Here is an 18,741-nt window from a genome sequence, read left to right as displayed (position 1 = left end):
GACAACTCCAAAATCAAACAACTGCTGCCTTGTAGATTGTTCTTGGTTGGACAAAGGCTATGGAAGCAAATCCAAAAAGAAAAGCAGGCTGAAATCAGAGTCAATGGCCCCAATGGCGCATAACCAGTTGAAACGTATCCCTAATTGTGTTGGAGGGGGATCACTTCCAACACTAAAATTAAGAACGAAGAAGAAGTGTTGGCATTGTTTTAATATAATTATATTTTTCTCTGCCAACAGATTCTGGTGGTTTATCTGGGGGAGAAACAGCTGGTGTTGTCATTGGTGTTTTATTAGCCGTTGTCCTCGTTGCCGCTGTCCTGTTTTTTGTCGTCAAAAAGCACGGCTGCGTCCAGTCGTCCTTCCTGAGACAGGAGGCCTCCAAAACAAAAAACTTTGAAAACAGCCTGTACGAGGCCACCCACAAGGACACGCTGACCAAGATTCCCGTGGACCACAATGAGATGATAAATATTGTGGGCCTGGAGTCCAGGGACCACCAGTTTAGCGTCAGCTACACGCCCAAGGAACACTTACAGAATGTGCCTTATGAGGACTTCACATCTGAACCTGATGCTGCTTATATGGGATTTGATAATGATTGCTCAGCATAACATAGGTCAAAGAAAAAGTGTCCATACCAGGTTAAAATTAAGACTGTTATTTTTATTTGTGCAATAACGGAATTTTAATGTTTAAGTTTTTATTGTTAATTTTTACAGTAATATAAAGGAGTTGCAATGATATAGTTTTTTATTTTAACAGTAAAATAATGAAGCTTTAATGGTTGTGTATTTATTGTTATTTTTTGTTGTAAAATAATGGGAGTTGAATGCTCTAATTTAGAGCATTCTTCATTTTATAAGGTGAATTCAAAAGGAATAATGTAAAACAGCAAAACCTAATGTGAATATTTAGAAAGCTTGATTATTTTAAAATTATCAAAAGTTTTTTAAACTCTAACCAAAAAATAAAAAAAAAAACAGCTTTTTAAAAATCTCAAAACAATTTCCACTTTTTCAATTCAAACAGTGTTAAGTCTACAACATCCAACCAATAATTTTTTTTAATGTGTTACTAAATCAATGAAATTTTAATTTCCAACTGATTTGCATTATTCTACATATGCCTACATCATTTATCCTCATTGGACTTCATTTCAACCAATCCCACTACAAGTTGACTATTGAAAATTGTGAAAATATTTTTGTACATAAACTATTTGTAATGATTTCCGTTGTTTTTTTTTTTTTTTTTTTGATATTTTAAATTGCATCGTTTGTCAGAAAGTTATTTTCTTAACAACCAGCTTATTCTATACTGTATATCTCCTTTGTGCAATAATTCTGATTGAGACGCACTGTTGAAAGATTTTTTATTTTGATATTACAGAGTAATGGTTAGCTCCAGGGTTGAGTTTGGTTTAGGATTGTGGCATTAACAAAGATAAGGTCCAATATGACCTATAGGTTCACATTAAGGTTGTTGGAATGATTTATCTGGGTACTATACACACTACACTGTGAAACAGTTGTGTTTAGGTTTGTGATTAAGTTAATGTTTAGATTAATGCTCTGGTTAGAATGCTAAACTCACTGAGCCTGATTACGCATGTTGAGAATTTTTTCTGCAACTTTATATATAAATTAATCCCACAAGTGATATTTGGATTTATTTTATTAAATTTTTTTTACAAAATCTTTACATGATTATTATGACAAGCAAAGGGGAGTTAAATATCAACTCACTAACATATGAAATATTGATCATTTTCTAATCAGCAGTAGAAAAACAAATCACAGTTCGGATGTACCACAAGGCTGTCCTTTGAGATCATCTAGTTCCTGCTGAATTTTTAACAAATCGTCTTCCAATTTTTTAATCCGCTGTTTCTTATTGGGCGCGTTTGGTTTTTTCAGCGTTGCAGGCGTAAGTTTATCTGGCAAATTTCCAGTAGTCACATGCTCGTTGCCAGGTTGCGAGGGGATTTCTTGGAAATGTGAGGTTCGCTTGACGTTTTTTTTAATGGAGGTTTGGCGGGAGTCCGAAAAATGAATCAGATCCGACGTTTTCTCATTAATATTTCTATTTAAGGATGTTTGTGTTGATGAATAATCTTTCGGTTTGTGCATGGGAGAACCGGTAGAGTGAGTGATGGGCACGGGGGATAATTGAAAATTTTGATGATTTTCGGAGTTGTGTCCCCTTGAATGATCGTTGGCTTGCGTTGGGGTGAGGAAGGAACGATAACTGTCGTTGCGAGAGTTGTCGTCGCTTGGGTGGTTGGCGGTATCAGTGGCTTGGGTGTGGGTGACGTAATGTTCTAGGCACGTTGGGTTGGCGGCGGGCGGTTGCTGTAAGGATGGATTCGGCTGGCTGGGGACGAAATGCTTCGAGGAAGATGATTGGTCAGGCTCGACCTTGTCGATTACGTGCTGTCTAGACTCGTTGCGTAATGTTTTCCTAATTTTAGACGGGGAATTCCCGTTCGTGCGCAAGTCAGACAAGCGCTGGTGTTTCTCAAGCCAAATATCGAAATCCGAACCGCATCGCACAGTTCGTAGCTCCGATACACTAGGACGTGATTCTGCTTTCGTTGTTTTTGCTTGCTCTAAACAAACTTCTGCTGGGGTCCGAGATGGCGAAGAACACAGCGTGGCACTTCCGGTTTCAAGATGGCTAGAGCCATACTGGCTCTGGGTATCATCGTTGTTGCTGGTGCTATTACTGTCCTCGTCGACTACCTCTATCCGTAGCTGATGAACAAGATAACGAGGTTTGGACTGAAGTAAAGGGAAATAGGCGTCGTCTGACCGTAAACAATGACCGCCCGCACAATCCCACGGACATCCGGTTTCGTTTTCGTCTCCTTCCGCATCAAGAAAAGAGTCCTTGCCAGATAAACATGGCGCCGATGAGTCTCCGCTAGTTTGTGTTATTTTATCCAACCTCGGAATTGATGACGTTTCACGGCTATTTATAGCAGGCGTATGACCTAGATTATCTGCGAAACGGCACGCTAAAGTGTTGGTCAACGGCTGCATAAGGGAATGGTTCCCGCTGAGCATGCAGATACCATGATACGTTTTCTGGTCGCCGTTTGAAACTTTACAAACAGAACCGGAAATTTTCCGAATTTCTCTGGGTTTTCTCCGCTTGTGTGGACGATTCCCACTACCTATGCTCAAGCTACGGCCCAGCTTGTTCAAAGTTTTTGAGCCAGATTTTTCCGCATTTGTCGGCCGTTGTTGTTTGCTGGAGTCAAACGGGGGACCGAAGCCCATGTCCGTTAGAATATCGTCGTCCTCCGTTTCTTCATACATCACCCCCTCCCCGCCATCGGAGATAGAGCTGCACCTAAAAAACACAATTAATTAATTTTATTGTTGTACACAATTAGGTTCCACGAATGGCGCCCCACATTTTATGCAATAGTCTATCCCATTTCAACCTCCAATGCCACACTCAAACAGTTTTAATTCCTTTCCTCTTTTCAGCTGTTTGACATTATTACTTTTATGGACGACCCTCTAAGTTACCGTCTTATTTAAGAGGATTCTTAATTTCATATATTTCAGAAAGCTATTATTCGATTTAAAATTCGCATTTTTCGACCACCCGTAAACCCGATATTGCAATGGGATATAGTATTACAGACATCTGAACCACACGAACTATTTCAACACAGACCTGTCATACCGCCATAGCTACAACTTTGAATATTTCCTTGCACGGCTAACACAAAACATATTTCAGTTACGTTACGTCCCGTTACAAATCTTGTTCTAGTAACATAATGTCCCTTTGTTTCAACTGTTTCTTAATAGCCTAATGTCCCCATACAGACATATTTCAGTAATATAATGTCCCGGTACACAATTTCTCCCAGTAGCTCTATGTCGGATCAGAAATCCCCATGGGAAAACACTGCACGATTTCTCCATCTACTCCCTCCCCCTCCTACCTACACTGACTCAGCTATTGACCCAACCTTCCCTGCCTGTCATGTCAAGTAAATTGCCCTGTCTCTACTTCCTCTTTACAAACTTCTACGTTGGATTAATGGTTACTCGGTCCCCAGTCATGTATGGCCTAGTCGCTCTATTGTTCGACCAAGAGAGCCGGTAGAATATCATGGGTACCACATACAAAGTTACATAACACAGCCGTCAAATCAAGTTCAATGCCACATAGATCGTCTGAAAGTTTTGGTACAAGCCAACACAAAGGGACTGTTTATAGTGAGGTTGAAGACGGAGATACTAAACACTTATTCATTCTATTCAGTGACATGAATAACCGTTTATTTTAAGACGGCTATTTTCCATCCGTTTATGAATGGGGATGGAGATTTGGTATCCTTTCATTAATACTGGAATAATGTAAGCGAATAGTGTGTACTACCTCAATGCTATTCCAATTTTTTTTTATTTTTCGGGTCGGAGCGTGATGTGTGAGGGGGGGGGGGGGGGGGAGAGGGCACTTCCCCTTGCACCTCGGACCGACTAAAATTTGCCACAAAGAAATGCTACAAATAACCGGAAACACTGGCTCAAACCTTACATCCTTGACACTTCCCGCCATCGTACCCACCTATCAAATTCCTGCCATCGTACCCACCTATCAAATTCCTGCCATCGTACCCACCTATCAAATTCCCGCCATCGTACCCACCTATCAAATTCCCGCCATCGTACCCACCTATCAAATTCCCGCCATCGTACCCACCTATCAAATTCCTGCCATCGTACCCACCTATCAAATTCCCGCCATCGTACCCACCTATCAAATTCCCGCCATCGTACCCACCTATCAAATTCCCGCCTGTAACGCCGCTGACCACAGGGCGTGCCGTCGATCTTGGACTCTGGCAGCAGATAGAGAAGCTGGTCAGTTAGTTTCGTACACGGCACAAGTGGCATCTCCAGCAGCCTCTCCAGCCTGGCCAGGTTCTGATCAAGCTGAGCAGACGAAAGGTGAGGTAGTTGTGAGATGGTTTATAGGACTTGGAATGGTAAAATTGGAATGGTCAGTTAGTTGTGAGATGGTTTAATGGACTTGGAATGGTCAGTTAGTTGCGAGATGATTTATTGGACTTGGAATGGTAAAATTGGAATGGTCAGTTAGTTGCGAGATGGTTTATTTCACTTGGAAACAGATGTGATTCAGCATAATGAATGATAATACACCTTTTTGTTTTAATTTAAGAAGACACTGATAATAAGTTGAATCACATGATGAATTAGAATAACCTACTTTTAAAAATTAATTGAATTCGCCAAAAGTTTAATGAATATATAGATGTAATGCCTGTTTACAGTTTAATGACCAAATACTAGTCTACTGGTCCACTCTACAAATTCAAAAATGTTTTGCTGGTTATAAAAGTCATAACCACTTATACATCAAATACATAACTTATGAGGTGGTAGCTTATTTTTTCAGTGACGAAGTGGCTCTAAAAGGGTTAACAAATCATGTCTGTGGCTTTTAAATCATTTAAAATAATTGTTTCACCCACAGTAATTTTAAACCGTACTTAATACAGGCTTCAATTAATGTAATGGAAATATTTACTTATTTCTTTTTCATTTTTTTTTTTTATTTCAAATATTCGAATTGCCCAAACACCATTTTTACTCCTTGTTTTGAAATAAAAAAAAACGTTCACCTCGACTAACTCCCGTTTGTAAACTCTGTTCTGCACTTCCGCTCTGTAATAAATCTCCTTCCGGTCGTCGAAAACGAACCTCCGAGTGTTGGTATTGTCGACCAAGATCCCCGTGCAGGCAATAACCGGGTTGCCCCCCGAGGTGACGATGGCATAAATCTGAAAGAGATTTATCTCGTTACGTACTGAATTCATGGTCTGCCGTTAAGGAAATGTCCACGTACTTAAGAGGTTATATAGTTTTAAGATCAATCAATAAGTGGGTTAATATTGTACGACTAAAACTGTATTCGCTAGTGCAATAATTCAGAAGTTTGGTTCGCGTTGCAACCAGTGTTTCTTCCAGGCATCTCTTTATGAGGTTGGGGTGGGGGGGGGGGGGGGCTCACGGAAAAGAATTTATATAGTAAATAAAACTTTTTAAAAAGTGTTCGCCCGCACCCCCACTTACCCAGGAACTGTTAGTCCGTACCCCCCCCCCCCCAAAAAAAAAATTCAAGTGCCTGCCCCCCACACACACACCCGGGGAATAAAGTCTGGAAGAAACACTGATTGCAACAACGCCAAATGACAAATAGGCCTAAGAGGGAAGGTAAAATGTATTGTCGACAAAGTGGTGTGAACGATGCCTCGTATCTTTAATTAAATTTAGTACTGGGAACCATCTGAGGTCAAATTTAACAAAGAAACACGGCCTTAGTTTATTAAAAAGGGGGATTGCATAGTCGGGGGGGGGGGGGGTACGACTGTTAATTCCAAAAGTCTAGAGTGCGGATTTCTAGACAGATGAGTATCTTAATCTGAAGATAGCAATTTATCTTTGAGAGAAAACTCCAAAAGCTGCTGTACAATATATCAAAATTCTGTTTGACAAGATTTTGTTTAATTCAAATTGTAATTTACAATAACTGCAATTACGGTTTATAAATGTACACCCATTAAAAACACTTTTTTACATTTATTTTTAGACTGATCCTGTTGGTACTTGCTCTCGTAATCAGTGTGAAGTTCTCTTTTCAAACCTGACGGTCTATGGGGCAAGTGAAGTAGAGTTCACTTGTTTCTGTGACCTCGGCATATGAAGAGATAGTGTGGTCAGCACTATGCCCAGCCACCTTTACTTTCCCTAACGTGAGTTAGGTACCCATCAGAATTGGGTGGACTCTGTCTACTGACTTGAACCCGGATTCGAACTCGAGACTTACGGGTTAGCAGTCTAGCTCTCTACCGCTAGATCACTTCGTCCCTTCTCGTAATTAGTGACTGCTATCCGAGTGTAAACCACGCTAATCCTAACATGAAAACACCCGAACAGAATGGGCATAATACAAGTCTTTAACTCCACTTTGTTAACACATTTCAATATCGGCATGGGGGAGGGGGGAGTGGAGCGACTATTTTGCCCTCATTCCCACCCATGTCTGTTAGGATATTTATCCTTGACCTCTCAGAATTATCACACGAAACGGACACATATTTCTACGCATTTCAAATATGTTTTACGTTTTTTGCGATCAACTTATTTTTTTGTAGAAGATGGAACCAAATAGGGTCGAAGGTCACCAACGGGAATTTCCATCTTGCCGATGACAAGAGGGGAAAAAAAAGGCGACTGATTTATTCATTCTGGCATTGACTGAGGGTGATTGAGCTGGCCGATCGCTTCAGTCGGGAGGGGGGGGGGGGGCAATTACTGAGATCAGGAGTTCTTTAATTAGGGAATCATTGAGATTTCACGGATGTTTTCAAGGATAAGTTAATGATAATTTTATTGATTCTCGCAGTTACTTTATTGTGGAAAAAGGTAAAATAAACAAATAAGTGAGATCGTGGATACTTTAATTAGATAAAAAGAGAGATATTCTCAATTTAATCAAAATGTGTATTCAATTTGCATGCGTCACTGGAGAAAGTATATTCATATAGTCTATCTTTTAGTTTATGATAAACAAAAAGGGAACCTTCTCCAGCGGAAGATTATCACTGTAGATTTATTTATTAACAAAGTTTCAGGCTTGTAAATAACTACACAAACTAAATTTCTTTGGTAAAGCTAAGTACAAAAACCTGATTCGTACTCATGAATCTACAACGATATTTTTAGTCAGAAAAGTGTACCAGCTTGGTACCAATCATCTTACCTTAGGTATCAGCCATCTTAATTTTGGTACCAGACATCTTACCTTTGGTACCAGCTATCTTAATTTTGGTACAGACATTCTACCTTAGGTATCAGAAACCTTAACTTTGGTACAGTCATCTTCCCTTAGGTAACAGAAATCTTACCTTAGGTACAAATAGAAGACAGAGGGTGACTGTAGTAGAGAGGAACATGAAGGACGCCTCCATGGCATAGGCCAGCGTTGGTTGGTTGGACAGGATGTTTGAGATGACCACAACACACACGGACATGATGACCACATTGTAGACATTCAGACCTGGTGTACATGTACAGAGTATTGTGTTTTGTTAAATAGTACGATAAGGTACATACTCATTGCATATAAGTAGTGACTACTTCAAGATATATATATATATATATATATATATATATATATATATATATATATATATATATATATATATATGTACACAGAATATAACCTGAATTATATACAAACACAGTACTACACATACACATAAGACAACCTGACCTATGTACATGTACTACCACACAGAATACAACCTGACCTATGTACATACACAGTAACATACACACACCCAGAAGACAACATGACCTATGTATAACCACTACCACACAGCAGACAACCTGATCTATGTACATACACTACCACACAGAATACAACCTGACCTATGTACAACCACTACCGCAAAGATTACAACCTGAACTATGTATAACCACTACCACACAGAATACAACCTGACCTATGTACCTACACTACCACAAAGATTACAACCTGACCTATGTACAACCACTACCACAAAGATTACAACCTGAACTATATACAACCACTACCACAAAGATTACAACCTGACCTATGTACAACCACTACCGCAAAGATTACAACCTGTCTTTATACATACACTACCACAAGGAATACAATCTAACCTATGTAATACTCTACCACACCCATACACCGAATACAACCTGACCTATTTACAACCACTACAACAGAGATTACAACCTGACCTATGTACCTACACTACCACAAAGATTACAACCTGACCTATGTAGGCCTACATACTCTACCACACCCATACAAAGAATACAACCTGACCTATGTACAACCCCTACAACAAAGAATACAACCTGACCTATGTACTGTGAGTCGTTGAGCGCTGGAATCTTCACGTGCCGGGTCTCCCAGGCCATGTAGACCCCGAAGATGAGCAGCAGACCTTTGTACGCGTAGAAGGCGCCCAGCCACTTCTGCAGGTGGTTGGAGTGACACGTGGTCAGCTGCTCCTGGAATATCAGATCTTCGTCGTCTGGGGAAACCTAGCAGTCAACACAAGAGGTCACGTGGTCATTTATTCAGTGTTATTGAGAATATATCTTTTGAAAAAAAATATCTCAGTAACGAAAACGAACCCGAATTTAAAATCTAACCTTAAGATTATTATTTAAAACGAGAAAGCTGTATGCTGTAATTGATTTTGTTTTTCAGGGAGTTTTTACCAAAGTTTTTGTTAGAGTGAGATCAGATATAGGTTCAGATTTGTTTTACCTACAGCCAGTGCAAAGCCTGACCGGAATGGCTAGTTTTATAAATGCAAACAACAAAAACAAAGGGGATATGAAATTTTAACATAACATTGGTCCTTTTTTAAATATTTTTTAAAATTCATTTTTCTACATGTGTAGGTATTAGAAATAAGTATGATAGAATTTTTATGGGACAGCGTGACCTAGCGGTAGAGCGCTATACTGCTAAAGTCTCGAGTTCGAATCCAGGTTCAAGTCAGTGAAACGTTTCTGAGAACACCTTTCTCTTATGGATACCAAACTCATGTTAGCGAAAGTAAAGGCGGCTGGGGCATATTGCTGACCACATAACCCTTCATATGCTTAAGTCAGTAAACATATGAACTCTATTTCATCAGCCCAATTGATCGCTAGGTCTAAAGAGGTAATTTTAAAAAAAAAACTTGCTTGTAGAAATGCATAAACTGTTATGTAAATATGAAAAGTATTGTAATGTATAATGTGGCTCTCTACACATAAAAACAGGCGACCCTTGAACCGGAGGAAAGCATTAGATAAGACCGCGACCATCTCGATTGAACCAGAGTCGTAGACAGGCGAAGATTCAATTATAGATTGAAACTAGTTTCTCGTACTCTGAATTCCAATTTGTAGCATTCCCCTTGTAGGCCTAGCCGTTTTTTCTTTATCTTATTATTATTGTAAATAGCTTAAAACCCAAGATTTATTTTGATGAGTTTTTTTTTATCACAATAAATATTGTTGTATAATTCGTAAACGAGGGTGATATTAGACTGTTTAGCCTACAGCTAAAGTAAAATAAATATATGACAGGTCATTGAACTTCTTAGTAATGCGTGTGTGTAAGGGAGGGGGGGGGGAAATTTGGAACTTCGTACAGGGCTCAACGAACTTCTTTTAGGGTAAGGCGAAGTTCTTTTAGCGCTTGGTAAACTTCTTTCAGAGCTAGGAGAAATTCTTTTAGGGTTAGGCGCAGAGTTTCTTCCAGGCATCTCTTCGGGGGGGGGGGGGGGGGACGAAGCCCCCCCGAAAAATTTTTACCGCCCCCCCCCCGAACGAAATGAAATTTATATAATTTATATAGAAAATACAGTGTCAGCTCTTCCGAAGAAAGTCTACCGCCCCCCCGAAAATTTTAAGTGCCCTCCCCCCCCGGAGAAAAAAGTCTGGAAGAAACACTGGTTAGGCGAACTTGTTTGAGCGCTAGGCTACCTATTTTTACTGCTAGGCTACCTACTTTAAGCGCTCGGCTGCCTACTTTTATCGCTCGGCTACCTACTTTTAGCGCTCGTAATGACGCTTGCAATAGAGCCAGTCTAACCCCAGTGGAACCCCCAGGGTAACTGACGCTAGGGCCGACGTAGCCAGTGTTTCTTCCAGACTTTTTTCTCCGGGGGGGGGGGCACTTGAAATCTTCGGGGGGGCGGTAAACTTTCTTCGGGCGGGCGGACACTGTTGAAAGTATATATTTTCTATATAAATTATATAAATTTCATTTCGTTCGGGGGGGGGGGGGGCGGTAAAAATTTTTCGGGGGGGCTTAGCCCCCCCCCAAAGAGATGCCTGGAAGAAACTCTGGACGTAGCGTGTTGGGGGAGGCTGAACGGATAGGAAGGAATTTGGGAACAGCTGAAAAGAGTGGCAGGAGACCGTGGAGAGGGGAAACGCTTTGACAGGGGCCCTGAGTTCCGCAAGGAAAAAATGACCATGAAGATCAGTATTTCTTCCAGACTTTTTTTCTCCGGGGGGGGGGGGGGGGAGGGGGGGAGGGGCGGACACTGTTTAAAGTATATATTTTCTATATAAATTCCATTTCGTTCGGGGGGGGGGGGGCGGTGGACTCTCTGCGAGATGCCTGGAGAAAACTCTGATGATGATACCGAATAAAAAAAAATTTAAGAATTATAGTAAAACTGTAGACCTAGGCCTCAATATCTCGAGAACAAAAGTTATATCTATGCATAATAACTTAGTTACAAATAACACTAAAAGTCTTATATTAGAAATCAGCAGAAATGCCATTTCTAAATTATCCACTAAGGTTAATCGCGACCTTATTACTAACCCTTGTCGTAACAGCTTTACTAGCGTGAAAAAACGGTCGACCGACATTGCTGGTAATCATAGGAGAAACTTTTTTTTTCTCCTTCAATGTCCAGTTACTCCGAGAATCGCGTGACCGGCTTGAGTTTAAAGAAGCAGAAGCGAGAAAATTGATTAGATTGACCACGCGCCTTCCCGCCACTCGATCGGCCATGATCGTCTGCGAGATGACGCCCCGACTTCCGATTGGCTCGGCCAGATTTGGGAGCTATTTATCTGGCCGCTTTTTAAGCGTTTCATATTGCAAATAAACTCTGTACACATCTGCTTGCTGACGAGACAGTTTACTACAACTACTATCGTAGACATTATAAACTCATGTTATTAATAGATGGAGTCGATGACGTCATTGGAAACGCCGTACATTATTTTTATATTTTGGTAATTTCTATAAATAGATGGGGGAATTCCCCACTCCCCACAGAAAAAAATTAACTTTTGACTGAGCATATGGAATGGACCAGAGGTCGACCAATCTGATTTCACAGAGCAGCCATTTTGTAAAATTTTGTTTGGAACAAAAATTTAAGGAGTTCCGTTGAGGAATGGTTGGGGAAAACCAATGCGTTCAAATTTACGGGTTTTTTCCTCCTGTGCCCATCCTGTTCTTCATATTTAGCTATAAAATAAAAACAGAAGCTGACATTATTCTCACTCTTTCAACTAAAACAACAATACCATGGATACTTCGCAGTATGTTTTAAATTTTGTAAATGTGGGCAGAATTCTAAATTTTGTTTAAATTATATCAAGCTGCATTAGTTTTATCCGCAGAAAAAAAAGTCGAGTCTTACTGGAAAGAGTAGCGTGTGTCTTCTTCTTCGTTCATAATTTTATTGTTGGAAGGGATCCCCTCCAGCACAATTATACGTGTCAACCGGTTATTCGCGCTTTCAGCCTGTTTTTGTTTTAGGATTTGCTTCCATAGCCTTTATCCAACAAAGAACAAACTACAAGGCAGCAATTGTTTGATATTGGAGTTGTCTCTCCTAGAAGAGTGGTTGTCTCCAGCTAACGAGCCTCATTTGCCCGAGGGTTCGAACTCGAGGCTTATCGGTTTAGCAGCCATGAGCTTTACCGACTCGACCACGCCGACCCCTGGCAGCGTGTGTGAAAAGTCACGTGGTACAGATACTAACCTGGACGTACTCACCTCTTTAGTCACGTGTTACAGATACTAACCTGGACGCACTCACCTCTTTGGTTGTGTTGGTCACGTGACGGCTCATGGGGTCCACCACCACCCAGACCAGGACGACGGACGAGTCGACGGCCAGCAGGACGCCGATGATGACCAGGAGATGAGTGTCCTGGATCAGCTAGGGAGATGGGGTCAGAGGTTACTGAAGGGTCAGAGGTTACTGTAGGGTCAGAGGTTACTGTAGGGTCAGAGGTCATGGGGGTCAGAGGTTACTGAAGGGTCAAAGGTTATGGGGGTTGGGGTTGTGGTGGTCAGATGTTACGGGGGTCAGAGGTTATGTGGTCAGATGTTATGTGGATCATATTTTACAAGGTTATGGGGGGAGGGCAGAGGTTATGGGAATTAGAGGTTATAGGGGTCTGAGGTTATGGGGGCAGATGTTATGTGATCAGATTTTTCAAGGTTATGGGGGGAGGTCATAGGTTATGGGAATTAGAGGTTATTGGGGTCTCAGGTTATGGGGGTCTGGGGTTATAGAGGCAGATGTTATGTGATCAGATTTTACAAGGTTATGGGGGTCAGAGGTTATGGGGATTAGAGGTTATGGGGGTCTCAGGTTATGGGGGTCAAAGTTTAGGGGGACATATGTTATGGGGCCATGTGGTTATGGGGCAGAGGCTATGGAGGTCAAGGGTTTAGGGGAATAAGAGTTTATGGAGGGTCTGAGGCTTTTTGAATGAGGAATATTTTATGGAACATTTAATGAACATTTAAAGGAGGGTGATGTTGACATGTTGCTGTAACATGGCTAATTTGACTGTAATTGTGGTCAAGTTTAGGGAACCCTTTTGTCTGAAAACTGAAGGTGCAGATCACTTGCATACAACACGGGTGTATTATTGAATTTGAAATTAAGTAAACTAACACGCATTCCTCCCATGCCGACAATTCCATTAATAAAATAAATAGCCAGATTATATTCTATTCTAAACAATCGAATCCACTTTTAAAATAAAATATCTTATATATTTTTTTAGCTCGATTTCAAAACCTTTGAAAACTTACAAAGCATTGGGGAAAAGTTGTTTAATTTTTATATAGCTTAACTTGTACAAATATGTTTTATAATCACGGTTACAAAATATAAAAACAAGTTTTAAAAAAAATCGAATACTCTGATCGAAAGCCAATCAATCGCATCGATCTGTTACGAGTCCCTCAGATCGAGGGGTCCCAATCCTCTTTAACTTGTCCGCCATGTTTAATCTTGTGCCCAATCAAGGAACTCAACAGTGTATTAACCATCAAACTTGACAGCGCCCCCTACACTACTCAAGGAGTCTGGCCTGGAGGCGTGAAGCCTATTAAACCATGATAATAACTTGAACGATATTGGCACCACGTCAGGGGGGAAGTACAAAATAAAAAATAAAAAAATAAAAACTCATTTGTTAAGGAGGAAATTTTTCGTTCCGTACTTTCTCCGAGTCCGTCCTAGTTTTTAAATGTTTCGCATACGATCGTAAAGATTTTTTATCCACCCCCCCCCCTACTCTCTTTTCCCCATTTTTCATGACCCGACTATTCTCAATTTTACATCATTCAAATCGTCCAATGATAATAAAAAATGAGCTGTTTTTTTGTATCTAGTGAGAATATGTCAGTCGGAATGTGTACTGAAAAAACTTGTTTGCTTTTATAAGAACCATCGACAGGACACTATATCGTATCGTGGTTTTTTTTCCTATCGCTATCCTGTAGGTGCCGATATTTGGGTTTAACGTCATGGTTTTGTTTAGAGCTAAGTGCAGAGCTGGGGTAAGTACTAGGGTCAAGACTTACGTTAGTTAAGGTCAGTGATGATCTTAGCACAGTAGGCGTGGGTCAAGTACGGATCAATAGAATAAATACCCAAATACGTTCTCCCGACGTTTTATAATAAAGCCCAAGACATTTATATTCTTGTAAAAATATATCAGGATTGAAAACTAATTTGCAGACCATGCAAAAAAAAGATTAAATTTATATTTGCAACATATTTTAATGAGGTTTAAAAATGCCATTAACGACAGCATTCCCCCCCCCCCCTTTCGCTGCCTACCCGCCCATTCAACCACCCGTTTGTTCTACTTTCCCTTTATTAATGCCCCTTTTATAGTCTCCCCTGATCATGATTCGTTTGACAATCAACCTTTTTTTTCCCGCCTTTTTTTTTGGTAACTTCCGGTTGACGCGATAAAGGAAATCAGAACTGAACAAATTTTATACGTCTCGCCGCTTCGGAGTATCAAACGTTCAATTTCAAATGTTAGTTTCTTGTCATAGTTTTTTACCCGTCTATCAAGATCGGTGTGTAGTTGTTTGGTAGTAGAAATGTAATTTTGTTTCGTTAGCATAGAAAGCTGGATTGTTTTGATTCGAATTTTTAAATGTGTTATTGTAACTGTAACTGTCGTCCATTTTGGATTTGTGTTTGGAAGAAAAATCGCGTAACCAGACGGTATTCCGCTGGAGTTGCGTGTGTGTTTGTGTGTGTGTATGTATGCGTGTGTGTGTGCGTGCGTTCAGTGTTTCTTTCAGGCATTTTTCTCCGGGGTAAAGGCACTTCAAACAGGGTAAAGGGGCGGACTGTATGTGACGTAACTCGCGAAACGGTGAAGTCACACGGACTACGAAAAAAAGGGATCAGTTCATCAATTCTTCGACACTTAGTTGGCCACTGCAAAACTCAAACCTAAACCACTCTAAGAGGCACTAGACTCCACTAACTCTGACAGTAGACCAAAAGTGATACTACATTAGATGAAAACAAACTGAATTTACCTTAGACTAAAAGTGAACCTTTTGTAAACTAAAACTGAACATTCCTCAGTATAAAAGTGAACATTAGACTAAAATGCACTTAACATAGACTAAGGGTGATCTTAGCTAGACTTGACCAACCGAGACTAAAAACTAACATACCGTAACCTAAAAGTGAACCTACCTTAAACTAAAGAATAAAAGTGAAACTTAGAATAAAAGTGAACTTAACTTGGACTAAATTGAACCTAACGGGCTTAAATAAAATTACTTAAGACTAAAAGTGAGCCTACCTTAGACTAAAATTGAACCTACCTTAGACTATAAGTTAACCTATCCTAGACTAAAAGTGAACCTACCTTAGACTAAAAGTGAACCTACCCTAGACTAAAAGTGAACATACTTTAGACTAAAAGTGAACCTACCTTAGACTAAAAGTGAACCTACCCTAGACTAAAAGTGAACCTACCCTAGACTAAAAGTGAACCTACCCTAGACTAAAAGTGAACCTACCCTAGACTAAAAGTGAACCTACCCTAGACTAAAAGTGAACCTACCTTAGACTAAAAGTGAACCTACTTTAGACTAAAAGTGAACCTACCTTAGACTAAAAGTGAACCTACCCTAGACTGAAAGTGAACCTACCCTAGACTAAAAGTGAACCTACCCTAGACTAAAAGTGAACCTACCTTAGACTAAAAGTGAACCTACCCTAGACTAAAAGTGAACCTACCTTAGACTAAAAGTGAACCTACTTTAGACTAAAAGTGAACCTACCTTAGACTAAAAGTGAACCTACCCTAGACTGAAAGTGAACCTACCCTAGACTAAAAGTGAACCTACCCTAGACTAAAAGTGAACCTACCCTAGACTAAAAGTGAACCTACCCTAGACTAAAAGTGAACCTACCCTAGACTAAAAGTGAACCTACCTTAGACTAAAAGTGAACCTACTTTAGACTAAAAGTGAACCTACCTTAGACTAAAAGTGAACCTACCCTAGACTGAAAGTGAACCTACCCTAGACTAAAAGTGAACCTACCCTAGACTAAAAGTGAACCTACCTTAGACTTAAAGTGAACCTACCCTAGACTAAAAGTGAACCTACCTTAGACTAAAAGTGAACCTACTTTAGACTAAAAGTGAACCTACCTTAGACTAAAAGTGAACCTACCCTAGACTGAAAGTGAAACTACCCTAGACTAAAAGTGAACCTACCCTAGACTAAAAGTGAACCTACCCTAGACTAAAAGTGAACCTACCCTAGACTAAAAGTGAACCTACCCTAGACTAAAAGTGAACCTACCCTAGACTAAAAGTAAACCTACCCTAGACTAAAAGTGAACCTACCTTAGACTTGACCAGACCATGGTGAGCCCGCGTGAAGATCTGATGCACCCTGAAGGTCTTGGCAAACATGGCGCCAAACGCCAGAGAAAATCCGGCAGCCAGCAGAAACGCTCGGACCTGCCAGACGAGAGAACAACATCATCGAATGACACCATATGTCATGTCATCAGATGACACATAACGTCATGACAGGGGACCTTGTCTTCTGACATCCAGAAATCGAGTACAGTGTCATGACAAAAAAAAAGACTTGTGCATTGTCTTCGCCGAAATTAGATCTACGCGTTTTATTTTTTGTCATCAATTTGTCATCTAATTATTAAATGACATTTTGTACCATAGTCGAATAAAACTTTGTCATTTTATTAAACTACACTATAAATCATTATCTGTTTTACCCAATTAGACAACTAAAAAAAAAAAAAAAACTTAACGAAATACCCTTTTGAAAGAAGACAACACAACTGGATAACAAATATACTCGTACATACCCCAAAACAAGCAGAACCAATATATCTGTGTGATAAAAAAAATGACAGGCTACTCACGGAGCAGATGATTGGGAAAACAGAATCGGTCAGAGTGCGGTCGTCTAGCCCCAGCATGATGACCGCCGTGTAGACCAGGATACAACCGATAGTCGCCACGTTGTTTAACTTTGGACTGGAGAGCTTGATAAATCTGGCCACATAACAGAAAATGGCATGCCTAATTGCACTAGGTGGTTCTGAATATTAAGTGTTAATATTCAGAACCACCTAGTGTTGTAAAATAAATAAAAAAGTTTTGAACAATAATTCAATTGCTGAAACTCTAAAGCTGATTAACATGTAGACCAAATCAACCCAAATTGTGCAAGAAAAGAAAACCATGTTCATTTATCCCGAAATGTATATCAGTCTCTGATCAATCTACTTCACGTTTAACTTTGCAAAAGCCCTGGTGTAATTGTAGATTTAACAATAAACATGCTGTGTCGTCACATATCTGACGCGTCATAGGGTTACACATTTACTGCGTAAAGACGTCACCCGACAAACACACGATGACGTCATCTATCATACATGTAATGACGCCAGCCACCAAACACACAATGACGTCATCCAATATATATATATATATATATATATATATATATATATATATATATATATATATATATATATATATATATGTATATATATATATATATATATATATATATATATATATATGTAATCACGTCAACTACTAAACACCCAATGACGCCACGCATCTCAGATGCAATAACTCACTTGAGTCTCCGATGGTGCAGGTTGTAGGTCAGGAAGCTCACGGCCATGATGAGCCCCACGGTGCACAGCCCAGCGCACGTGTAAAACACGGCCACCTCGATGGTCTTTGGCCGGGCCACGATCACCAGTTCGTCCTTCGGGGTTCGACCATCTGGGGATGCGAACCACAGACTTTTATACGCGATGGGTCGACAATGTTCACATTGCGCTAAACACAATAGCTGGCAGTGTTTCTAATGTATGGTTCGGATTGAAAACGTGAGTACTTGTGTTTGTGTGCGCGTGTGTTGGGAATCTTGTACATATTTGTGATGTGTTTTTTTGTAAACTAGTATGTTTAGATTCAAAAGGAAGTTCACTTTGTTGTGGCGTGGTCGAGCAATAGAGCGCAACATAATTAACCCGAAAGGTACGCGTTCGACTATTGTGTACACATAGCGTTGTCCATATGTCCACTACGTGTGTACACGTCCACAAAGCGTGTATAGATCTACGAAGCTCAAATATATACGTGACATAATAGGGAGAGAAAGCAAACAGTTGAACTCTACTTCAGCTATCTATACGACTGTCAAATCTGTCTTGAGTTCCGTTAGTGAAGTTCCCTTTTCGAACCTAAAGGTCCATTGGGCCATAGTGAAGTAGGTATCACCTGTTTCTGTGACCTCGGCATTTAAGTGATAACCTGGTCAGCACTATGCCCAGCTCCCTTT

General features: G+C 40.2%; 2 protein-coding genes across 2 annotated transcripts in view; one reads left to right on the top strand and one right to left on the bottom strand.

The window, feature by feature from the left end:
* Positions 1 to 1,650, top strand: part of LOC131942315 (macrophage mannose receptor 1-like) — a 44,195-nt gene extending 42,545 nt beyond the window's left edge. Inside the window, exon 46 of the mRNA XM_059302126.1 lies at positions 241 to 1,650. Coding sequence (XP_059158109.1) covers positions 241 to 614 — 374 coding nt within the window. The 3' untranslated portion in view covers positions 615 to 1,650. The remainder of the gene's footprint in view (positions 1 to 240) is intronic.
* Positions 1,651 to 1,796: 146 nt separating this feature from the next.
* Positions 1,797 to 18,741, bottom strand: part of LOC131942316 (gamma-aminobutyric acid type B receptor subunit 2) — a 90,154-nt gene continuing 73,209 nt past the window's right edge. Inside the window, exons 11-20 of the mRNA XM_059302127.1 lie at positions 18,029 to 18,179; positions 17,303 to 17,435; positions 16,755 to 16,871; positions 12,659 to 12,781; positions 8,948 to 9,131; positions 7,958 to 8,109; positions 5,672 to 5,830; positions 4,810 to 4,961; positions 3,117 to 3,357; positions 1,797 to 2,756 (exon numbers count right to left, since the gene is read on the bottom strand). Of these exons, the coding sequence (XP_059158110.1) occupies positions 1,797 to 2,756; positions 3,117 to 3,357; positions 4,810 to 4,961; positions 5,672 to 5,830; positions 7,958 to 8,109; positions 8,948 to 9,131; positions 12,659 to 12,781; positions 16,755 to 16,871; positions 17,303 to 17,435; positions 18,029 to 18,179 (2,372 nt within the window). The remainder of the gene's footprint in view (positions 2,757 to 3,116; positions 3,358 to 4,809; positions 4,962 to 5,671; positions 5,831 to 7,957; positions 8,110 to 8,947; positions 9,132 to 12,658; positions 12,782 to 16,754; positions 16,872 to 17,302; positions 17,436 to 18,028; positions 18,180 to 18,741) is intronic.

Source organism: Physella acuta, unplaced genomic scaffold (genome assembly GCF_028476545.2).
Source record: "Physella acuta isolate Inbredline_101_S28 unplaced genomic scaffold, ASM2847654v3 ptg000400l, whole genome shotgun sequence".
In the NCBI taxonomy this organism is placed as follows: domain Eukaryota; kingdom Metazoa; phylum Mollusca; class Gastropoda; family Physidae; genus Physella; species Physella acuta.
Note: the sequence above shows the minus strand (reverse complement) of the source record. Positions and strands in the feature narration are given on the sequence as shown.